Source organism: Doryrhamphus excisus, chromosome 1 (genome assembly GCF_030265055.1).
Source record: "Doryrhamphus excisus isolate RoL2022-K1 chromosome 1, RoL_Dexc_1.0, whole genome shotgun sequence".
Classification (NCBI taxonomy): domain Eukaryota; kingdom Metazoa; phylum Chordata; class Actinopteri; order Syngnathiformes; family Syngnathidae; genus Doryrhamphus; species Doryrhamphus excisus.
This window is the reverse complement of record NC_080466.1, coordinates 4124456-4133905: the sequence shown is the minus strand read 5'-3', so window position 1 is coordinate 4133905 and position 9450 is coordinate 4124456. Positions and strand designations below refer to the sequence as shown.

The 9450-nt window shown below is 39.1% G+C and overlaps 1 protein-coding gene across 3 annotated transcripts; it reads right to left on the bottom strand.

Annotated features, from left to right (window-relative positions):
- Positions 1 to 202: 202 nt before the first annotated feature.
- LOC131136786 (CMRF35-like molecule 8) lies at positions 203 to 8792 on the bottom strand. Of its 3 annotated transcripts, none has more exons than XM_058084033.1 (7): positions 8263 to 8792; positions 7831 to 8145; positions 4279 to 4581; positions 2879 to 3013; positions 2712 to 2804; positions 755 to 798; positions 203 to 665 (listed from the first exon to the last, which is right to left on the bottom strand). In XM_058084033.1, the coding sequence occupies exons 1-7, from the start codon at positions 8300 to 8302 to the stop codon at positions 405 to 407; spliced, it is 1191 nt and encodes a 396-aa protein (XP_057940016.1). In that variant the 5' UTR covers positions 8303 to 8792; the 3' UTR covers positions 203 to 404. The 3 variants fall into 3 exon arrangements, with proteins under 3 accessions (XP_057940016.1, XP_057940025.1, XP_057940031.1); XM_058084042.1 differs by lacking the exons at positions 7831 to 8145; positions 8263 to 8792 and adding exons at positions 5286 to 5348; positions 5468 to 5707; XM_058084048.1 differs by lacking the exons at positions 203 to 665; positions 755 to 798; positions 2712 to 2804; positions 2879 to 3013 and adding exons at positions 5286 to 5965; positions 6603 to 6710; positions 6812 to 6877 and having other exon boundaries at positions 4442 to 4581.
- Positions 8793 to 9450: the final 658 nt, after the last annotated feature.

The following is a 9450-nucleotide window of genomic DNA, read 5'->3' as shown; positions in this document are numbered from 1 at the left end:
TACTTGGGTAAGATTTTAAATCTTTCATGCTTATTTTCTCATCTGCATAGCGTGGAGGTAACCGCAAAAGTTACTGTTGAGGAGCGATCGCGCGACCGTCACCGTCAACATTCACATATGTGCATGTTTGTTTTCATCAGCTCCTCATGACAATAAATGAATTACTGAGATTTGGAAATTTTTAACCATATTTATTCATTACATTCATAGAGCCTGAATATTAGTCTCAACATTGTATACAATGCAGATAAATGTGCATTAAAATAACTAGAGACTACATTCTACTCATATCTTGGGATCACAACGCACACAAATCATGTAATTGCATAACGCGTGGCAAAATGAATTGCAAGGCCTGAATTCAAGATAAACTGAAAGTATCCCAAAGTGAAAGAACGGTGATGTCACGGATCCGTGGGTCTTGTTACAGTCGAGTAGATAATATTTGCCTCTGGATGGATGTTAACCTGAACGATAGATGAGTACTCACTGGATGAGTCGATGTTATCGGTGTTAGGTTTGTTTTGTTCTGTTGATACACTCTTTGACTCCTGTTGGAAACTAACGCTGGAATAGTGCACATGGTCTGCTGGGGGATTGAGCATGGGATTTCCTGACAAGGACTGAGTGTGTATCTCCTCATAGTGGTGATCAGCATGGATTGACTGTAGAGGAGACAGAGGAGAGAGAAACTAGGTGATGGAGGTATAGCTGTAGAATTGTGAAGAAAATACAAAACATAAAACACACAAACCAAATTATTTGATCCACCTGGTGTCCCCTGCATTGATGATCCCCCTGCAGCACAATGAACCAAGACATTTATCATTTAACTAAATTTAAAATATATTAGGCTTAATTGCTGCATGGTGCTGCATCCTTTTCCGGGCATGAACTATGGACTATTTAACGCTCTGAGACCAAGCTCTGACACAGGTCATACAGAGAGCAAACCGCCAGAATTAGATGTTCTGATATCCCTGCCAGGAGTGTAAAGTTGGTCCACAGTTCCAAGGCCAGGACGAAAACAACACTGCTCCTTCTGAATCTGAGATTCAACTGCCCGGCGCATCCTCCGCTCCAGAATCCCGGTATAAACCTTACCAGGAAGGCTGAGGAGTCTCATTCAACTATAATTGTAACACACCCTCCAGCACCCATTCTTAAAAAGGGGCACCATCACCCCGGTCTGCCAATCCAAACATTAAAGTTCCATTAAAGGAAAAAAAAATTCTTGGGAATTTCATCCACAATCCTTATGTGAAACATGAACATATTTATTTCCTGTTTTTGTGCGTTCTAATGAGAGAAAACGAGAGAAAACAACATTTTATGAGCAAGCTAACAATGGACATCATGATACTAAATCCTTATATATTAATTCATTTTCTACTGCTTACCCTCATGAGCGTCTCGGGGGTTCTGGAGCCTATCCCATTGTCTTCGAGCGAGAGGCGAGGTACACCCTGGACTGGTCGCCAGCCAATCACAGGGCACATATAGACAAACAACCATTCACACTCACATTCATACCTATGGACAATTTGGAGTCGCCAATTAACCTAGCATGTTTTTGGAATGTGGGAGGAAACCGGAGTACTCGGAGAAAACCCACGCATGCACAGAGAACATGCAAACTCCTCACAGAGATAGCCGAGAGTGGAATTGAACTCGGGTTGCCGAGCTGTGTGGCCTGAATGGGTATCCTGGAGCCTATCCCAGCTGTCTTCAGCAATATCCTTGCCAGTGAAGCCCTTTTTGCAAAAATGATGAATGTGTTTCCTGGTTGGTTAACAAAGACTAAAGATATCAAGCACCACCCTTCATTTAAAGCATCCATGCAGTCTGTTATTGTCACTCAATGAGGATGACAGGGTCGCCCAGTACAGGGTGTACCCTGCCTCTCACTCAAAGACAGCTGGGATAGGCTCCAGCACCCCCTGCGACCCTCGTGAGGAAAAGCGGTAGAAAATGAATGAATTAATGAATGTTTTTGGAACGTGGGAGGAAACCGGAGTACCCGGAGAAAACCCACGCATTCACAGAGAACATGCAAACTCCTCACAGAGATGGGGTGGAGGGTGGAATTGAACTCGGGTCACCTAGCTGTGTGGCCTGAATGGGTATCCTGTAGCCTATCCCAGCTGTCTTCAGCAATATCCTTGCCAGTGAAGCCCTTTTTGCAAAAATGATGAATGTGTTTCCTGGTTGGTTAGCAAAGACATTTAAAGCATTCATGCAGTCTGTTATTTTCACTCAATGAGGATGACAGGGTGTACTCCACCTCTCGCCCGAAGACAGCTGGGATAGGCTCCACCCTAGTGGGGATAAGCGGTATCAAAAATGGATGGATGTAGGATGACAGTGTCATCTCCAGCCTTTGTCCTTATGTTATCCCTTTTATGGCAGGGCTGAAATGCAGTGGAATTTTTTTTTCCATTTTCATTTCTGTTCATCTTATGACTTTTCAGAACATTCTGGAGTCTGTGCAGACTTTCTTTGTAAAAACTCAGGCAGCAGACCTTGAGAAAATTAACATTTGGCCATGACTGTACATGTGTGACCATGTTTGTGTTCTTACTCCACTAAAGACCCTTAAGTCATTGTAAGTCTAGGATGGTAAACACTGAATCGTTATATATTACTCACTTGTGTATAGTGGGTTTTATTCCATTAAATACAGTTCTGTAAGCCAGATAAGTTGTCCTCACCTTGTTTCCAAGTAATTTTGTGTCTAAGAAACACAAGCGTGAGCACAGCTACCGCCAACAATATCGGACACACCAGGACGGGTACAATGATATCTGGAAGCATCAACAGGTAAAGATCAGTGTGTTTGTATGTGCTGTATGTGTGTGCGCAGAGATGTAAACAATACCTTTGAAAATGCTGTGTTTTGGTTGTGTTGTGGTTGATGTTGAAGATGCCATAGATGACTTTGGTGTCCGCGCAGGTGCTGCTGTCACATTCAAAGTAGGAAGTCTTGATTTTTTACTCTTTTTTGTGTCTTCGGCTGCATTCAAAATAGACACATGAACTCATCACGCCATTTGTTTTTATGACTGCTACTACTCTATTTAAAAGATGACAAACTTTCACTTCCTTAAGTCTCCAGCAGATGTGTGAGCTATTCTATACAAAAGATACAGTGTGTTTATGTGTTATATGTACAATTAAGTACACAACTAAGTAAATAATTATTCATATCCTGGCTAGATTTGAAATGAAATTAAAGCTAAGTTAAATTGTATTTGGGGAGTCACCACTTCTTGTGAGATTAACATTTGACATATTTAATTAATCGCACAATAAATGAAATAAAATGTATGTCTCAGGCAGGATGAGGAATCAATCTGTGGATTGGTTTCAGCATCTTGGCGAATTACAGTCTTTTTGTTTCAGTGGGTGGAGGTGGGGCCGGTAGCATACACACCGAGTGTAACATAGTAAAAATTAAATTAATACATTGTAATATATTTTATATATTTGTAATTTTTTTTATTCAACTTTTGTTTTGGTGCCGTAATCCCGTCTATCATCTTGTCTTGTGAATTGAGTATTTTTTGAAGGGGTATATTTTAGTTACATTAGTTACATTGACATTAGATTTGGCAAAAGACAGTCATGTTAAAAATTTCACTATGCCTATTATTGTATTTTATCTTTTTATTCATAGCTCTGTCATTTGTAGGTGAAAATGAAATTTTTCTTGCTTTTTCTCAAGCTGCTGCACCTCCTCTGAAACGTTATAGCACCTCCAAGTGTAGGACTGTTGGAAAATCCCTGATATACAGAGATATTATTATGCCACTTCCAGATAATAGACATACATTTGACATGTTTCAGGTAGCACATTACTTGTCACTGATAATTATCGGCCCGATATCAGTGTAAAAATGCAAAATCAGTTGATATCGTTATCTGATTTGATCATGAAAATGCTATTTTTTTTTAAATTCTGTATACAACACATACGTATGTGTTCATTCTACCACAAGAGATATGTCATGTCTATTCTATCTATTTATTCTCCACATTATTATTATTATTATTATTTGTTTTTACTTATCTTCTTTTGTGTCTGTTGTTATATGGGAGCCAGGCTACGACATTTCGTTGGCAATTTCACTGCTGTGTTTTTGTGCAATGACAATAAAGGGAGTCTATCTATCTATCTATATCAGTATCGGCTGATATCGGAAATTGAGAGTTGGACAATATCGGATATCCCGAGTAATAATAAATAATTCAATAAATAAAATGTCACTGATAACTTACCAACATAAAGTTGAACTTTGATGTATTCCTTTTGCTTCCAGGTCTCATTGGAGCGACACCAGTATATTCCAGAGTCGTTTTTGCTCAGGTTACTGATGTACACTGAAAACCTGTTTAATCTTTTGTTTACTCTCGATACCTGATGGTTGTTTTTTTGCGTCATCCTCTCACAGCTGACAGGATTCTGTCCCTTGCACAGGAATGCATCATCATCATCGTCATGGCCTTCTGGGTATGGACACACAATGTGAACATTTTTTCCGGCACTTCCATTTATTACTTTTGGTTTGATGTCATCCCAGTCTGAAAGAAAATATTTTCACATTAATTGTTAGCCACAACCACGTTAGTGATGCCCAGCCATCTCCCAATCGCATCCTCAATAGCTACCGCTGAGCATATTTGACTTTTGAGAATTTTTGAATATTTTCTGATTGTGACCAAAGACGAAAAGTTTTTTCGCCTTTGCCATCAGGAGCTCATGACAGTGTCTATGTCTTTTAGCACAGATTTGGACTGTGGAGATTTGGATGAACTGCCGAGTATGACTTCATTTTGAATAGATTTTTTTTTATATCTCCTACTCCTGTAATTAGTGTACATTAATATCAGGATGAAGTAATAAAATCAATTACAGACCATATTTGGAGATATGATTATTTGATTTAACTTAATCAAATGTTAATAACCTTTATGTTCGCATTTTCTGTTTAATGAAGGGATTAACTTACAAAAAAATTGTATCTTATCATTGTTGATGTTGTTGTATGATATAATTCATCAAGTCTTTTTTTTTTAACCAAAAACAAGTCCAACATTATTTCTTCCTCAGTCAAGCACATACGGCACATCATTCAAAATGTAAAATACAGTACGGTACCATGTAATCATATCAGATTTTATATCTCTAATACAACAGTTTTTGACACAATCTTATGTCGCTTACAGCCAGAACAGACCAACTCGAAAAAATGAAAAGGAACTTAATAAAGTGTCATTTTACTCACAGTCATTGCTGATTGCCTGAGAGACATATTTGCTTCCTGTTACAGTATATAATACAAGAGTGACTGAGAAAAAAAGAAAAAATAAGAGAAAAAAATAAGAAAAAACACAATTACAGAAAAAAGCATTTTGTCTTTTTTTTTAATCCTTCATTAACTCGATATGATAAAATAAACAATTTTACCAGTGATGGTGCAAATGATGTTCAATGTTATTTCCATGTTTGTCAAAGATGATATAGCATGTGTGTGTGTGTGCTTGACAGTTCCCCCAGTATTTTAACACCTAATCAGAAACATTTGCATGGTATTTTAGAATAAGGATGTGACTCCCGTGTTGCTGTAAAACAGAAAGTGGAACAGAAGAAGAGAAAAATGAAACAGTCGTGGCTTTTACTAAAGACTGCCAGTGCACCGTGTTCACACATTACAGTAGACCGCTGATTCATCTGGTGCAGTGAGACTAATAGAGGAGTATGTCACGTGTGTAGCGTGAGGAGAGACACGGGTGTTGTCTGTTTGGTTGTCGTGCATGATAGTGGAATAGTGAAGACACTCTGGAGGATTCGTGATGACATTGCTGGAGTCCTGGCATGGATCTGCAGATGAGGGGAGGGCCCCTGTGTCTAGGTTTTCTTCTGAAAGGGTGGTGTCAGTTGCATAGATTGCTTTCTCGGCCTCTCCTGCGGCAAACGGTACAAAATTATGTCATATAAACGTGAGGCTAAACATGAGTTATGCAGCTTACTGTTGACTCAAACAACTTCAATGATTAAAAAGAAAGAATGATGCATTGGGCGCCACGGCGGTCTAGTGGTTAGCATGCAGCCCTCACAGCTAGGAGACCAGGGTTCAATTCCACCCTCGGCCAGGTTTTCTCCGGGTACTCCGGTTTCCTCCCACATTCCAAAAACATGCTAGGTTAATTAGCGACTTCAAATTGTCCATAGGTATGAATGTGAGTGTGAATGGTTGTTTGTCTATATGTGCCCTGTGATTGGCTGGCTGGCGACCAGTCCAGGGTGTACCCCGCCTCTTGCTCTAAGACAGCTGGGATAGGCTCCAGCACCCCCGAGACCGTCATGAGGGTAAGCAGTAGAAAATGAATGAATGAATGTTAAGGATTTAGTATCATGACGTCCATTGTTAGCTTGCTCATAAAATCTTGTTTTCTCTCGTTTTCTCGTTTGAATGAATGAATTCATTAAAAAAACGTTCCCCCACATCAATGTTTAAAAAAAAGCCGCAACAAGGAGGCTGAGCTGCGGGTTTTAAGTCAGACTTTGATTTAGTTTTATGTTTAAAGTCTCTTTTTCCTACCAGAAGAAGTGATAATGTGGCCTCTTTGGTGTCTGAAATATATGAGTAGTATTAATGCCAGGGCCAGTACAATTACTCCGAGGCTTGCTCCGATGTACAATGGCTTCACTGCAAAGAGATTTAAAAAAAATACCAAAGAAATCACATGTCAGAATTTAGAATGTTGCACACACACTCTAATGTCTAATGTAAAGCCAATAGTCACTCACTTGATGATGAAGTATTTGGAGGAACTTGTTCAGGTGAATTTGTTGGCTTCCTGTTAGGTTTTATTCCTTAAAAAACAGGAAGAAAAGGGTAAAAAAGTGTTTATCTTCTCTTTCATTATCAGTGTACGTCTAAGTCCTTCACATTAAAGAGCTGTTTCAAATACACTTAACACTCAACGATGACGAGTAAGACATATTAATATCTACACTGCATCACTAAATAACCAAGTAAAACATTATTTATTACATTGTGCTTTCACCCTTTTTGGATGAAAAGCTCACAATATTCTCAAGAATTTGAATAAATATATAATAAATGAGTCTTAACTTATATATAAATTATCGCAAACCTAACAGCTAATATTCACAACATACACAGAACATATCAAGGTCACATCTCCTTCTCTGTTTACGTTGCTAGCTATGGCTCGAAAGGGAAATTCACGTTTGTTTACAATTCCTAAAGACGCCACCATCAGGAATAAGTGGTTGGAGTTCCTGATTCCCTACCAGCAAAAGAAAAAAAACGGCATTTCACACTGGACTATTTTGTGTTACCGATGCTGTAGAAAACCTAACACTAAAATGCTAAAGTTACTTACCATTGATAGACGTCTTGAAGTAACCTTTTCTTGAGAAACTTCTGAATCGGATTCGGGATCCAACTTATATGGCTGTATGTTAAAAGCGCACATTTTAAAAAGATACATTGCCGTTTATTATCAACTCCAATAAAGTTGGGTTCGCAACACCGGAAGTCTTTCTCAGCATTCGGGAGTGTGAAATTAAAAATAGACCGTTTTGGCACGGAAGCACGGAATCCAAAGAAATACACCTGAATAGGTGCAGATTCTGGAAGAAGTAGAAAGCTTTCTGTGCTGGTTATTTTGTGTAGCTGCTCTATAGGAGTCCACAACTCAATACAAAGAGCTGAAAAATGAACATTGGTCTGACATTGAAAAACTACTTAGATTGTGTAAGTGTACCTAATAAAAAGGGTAGTGAATGTATTTACTCACCTTCTCTGACAGTGAGGTTGACTTCTTTTAAAGGATCAGTGAAAAATACTTCTACACCACACAAGTAGATACCGGCGTCCTCCTTTTTCAGGTGAAAGATTGTAACATAAAATTTGCTTCCTTCATCCCGTATGCTGTATTTTTTTGTATCCCACTTGCTTGTGTCGCTACTTATGAGAACATCCTCGTTCCTGCATGGATTTTTGCAGAAATATTTCACATTTTTAGGTGCTTTGTTGACGGAGCATGTTATTGTAATGTTCTGTCCAGACACTCCTGTGACAGACATCGCATCAGCCTCCGCATAAGATAGGCCTGCACAAACACAGAAGGAAGCAGAAACTTGTATAACAGATACTTGAAAACATGGTGGCAACATCCAGGGAAGTCAACAGAAAACTACAAAGAGCAGTATTGATCTCCATTCCTTACCTGTCATAAGAAATGCCAAGAGGAGAAAAAGTATCTCCATGTTCTCACGGGTTCTTTATTTGTTTCTTTCATTCTTTTAACAGATCCGTTCTTGCTTGGTTCCTCTTTGTTGTTTCTGCACTTCCTCTGTCCGTATCTCCAAAACCACGCAGCCATTTGAGAATGACATGTCTTACAGGGAAATCAATAATCCACAGACACCCTTACTGCACACGACATTTTAAAAAAGTTATAATTTAAACCTGACTTTGTTTGTTGTTTTTGTTATTACATTGAAGTTGATTATCGACACATATGATCAACAACTGCTGAAAGAAGATAGAGTCATTAGTTCTGCAAAGTGGAACTGTGAACTACAGTAATTCACTTGTGGTTTCAAATTGCATCACTCCATTATGGTTTAAAAAAATATCTTGATTAATAAATTGTGCTGTTTCATGGTAGAATATAGCTTATTATTACTCCAAATACAGTAAAGTCTCGTTATATCGATATTGTCAGAAGTCGGAAAAAATATCGATATAACCGGACTGTCGATATATCCGATCCTGCGCCGAACTGCATTAAAAGTGGGCAATAATGCACTCGACATTGTTCTATAGTATAGTATAGAACAATGTCGAGCAGCTTAAATCAATCTTTGCTTAATGATTTCAATACCAAAAAAGAACACGGCGAACGGCTGCTTCCAGTCAACTTTATTTTTCACACTTCCACCACCAGAGCACAGCACACACACCGATTCCCGCACTTCCTGGTTCACAGGTCATGCTCAACCCGCCCCACATAGCTGGCCAAACACATGCCTGCAACAGAAGAAGCAACTGCGTTCGTGGTTTCTCTCGTGTGTATAGAATAAAAAGATATCTGAATACAACACAATTAAATACATGCATTTGTACGCTTGTGTCTTCGTTGGAATAGGTGTATATGCTATGTCAGTTGATTCTTCTGTTGCAGGCATGTGTTTGGCCAGCTATGTGGGGCGGGTTGAGCATGACCTGTGAACCAGGAAGTGCGGGAACCGGTGTGTGTGCTGCGCTCTGGTGGTGGAAGTGTGAAAAATAAAGTTGACTGGAAGCAGCCGTTCGCCGTGTTCTCTTTTGGTATTGAAATCCTTAAGCAAAGATTGATTTAAGCTGCTTTTGTATCGATATAAGCAGACCAAATTGGCTGGCGGGAGATGAA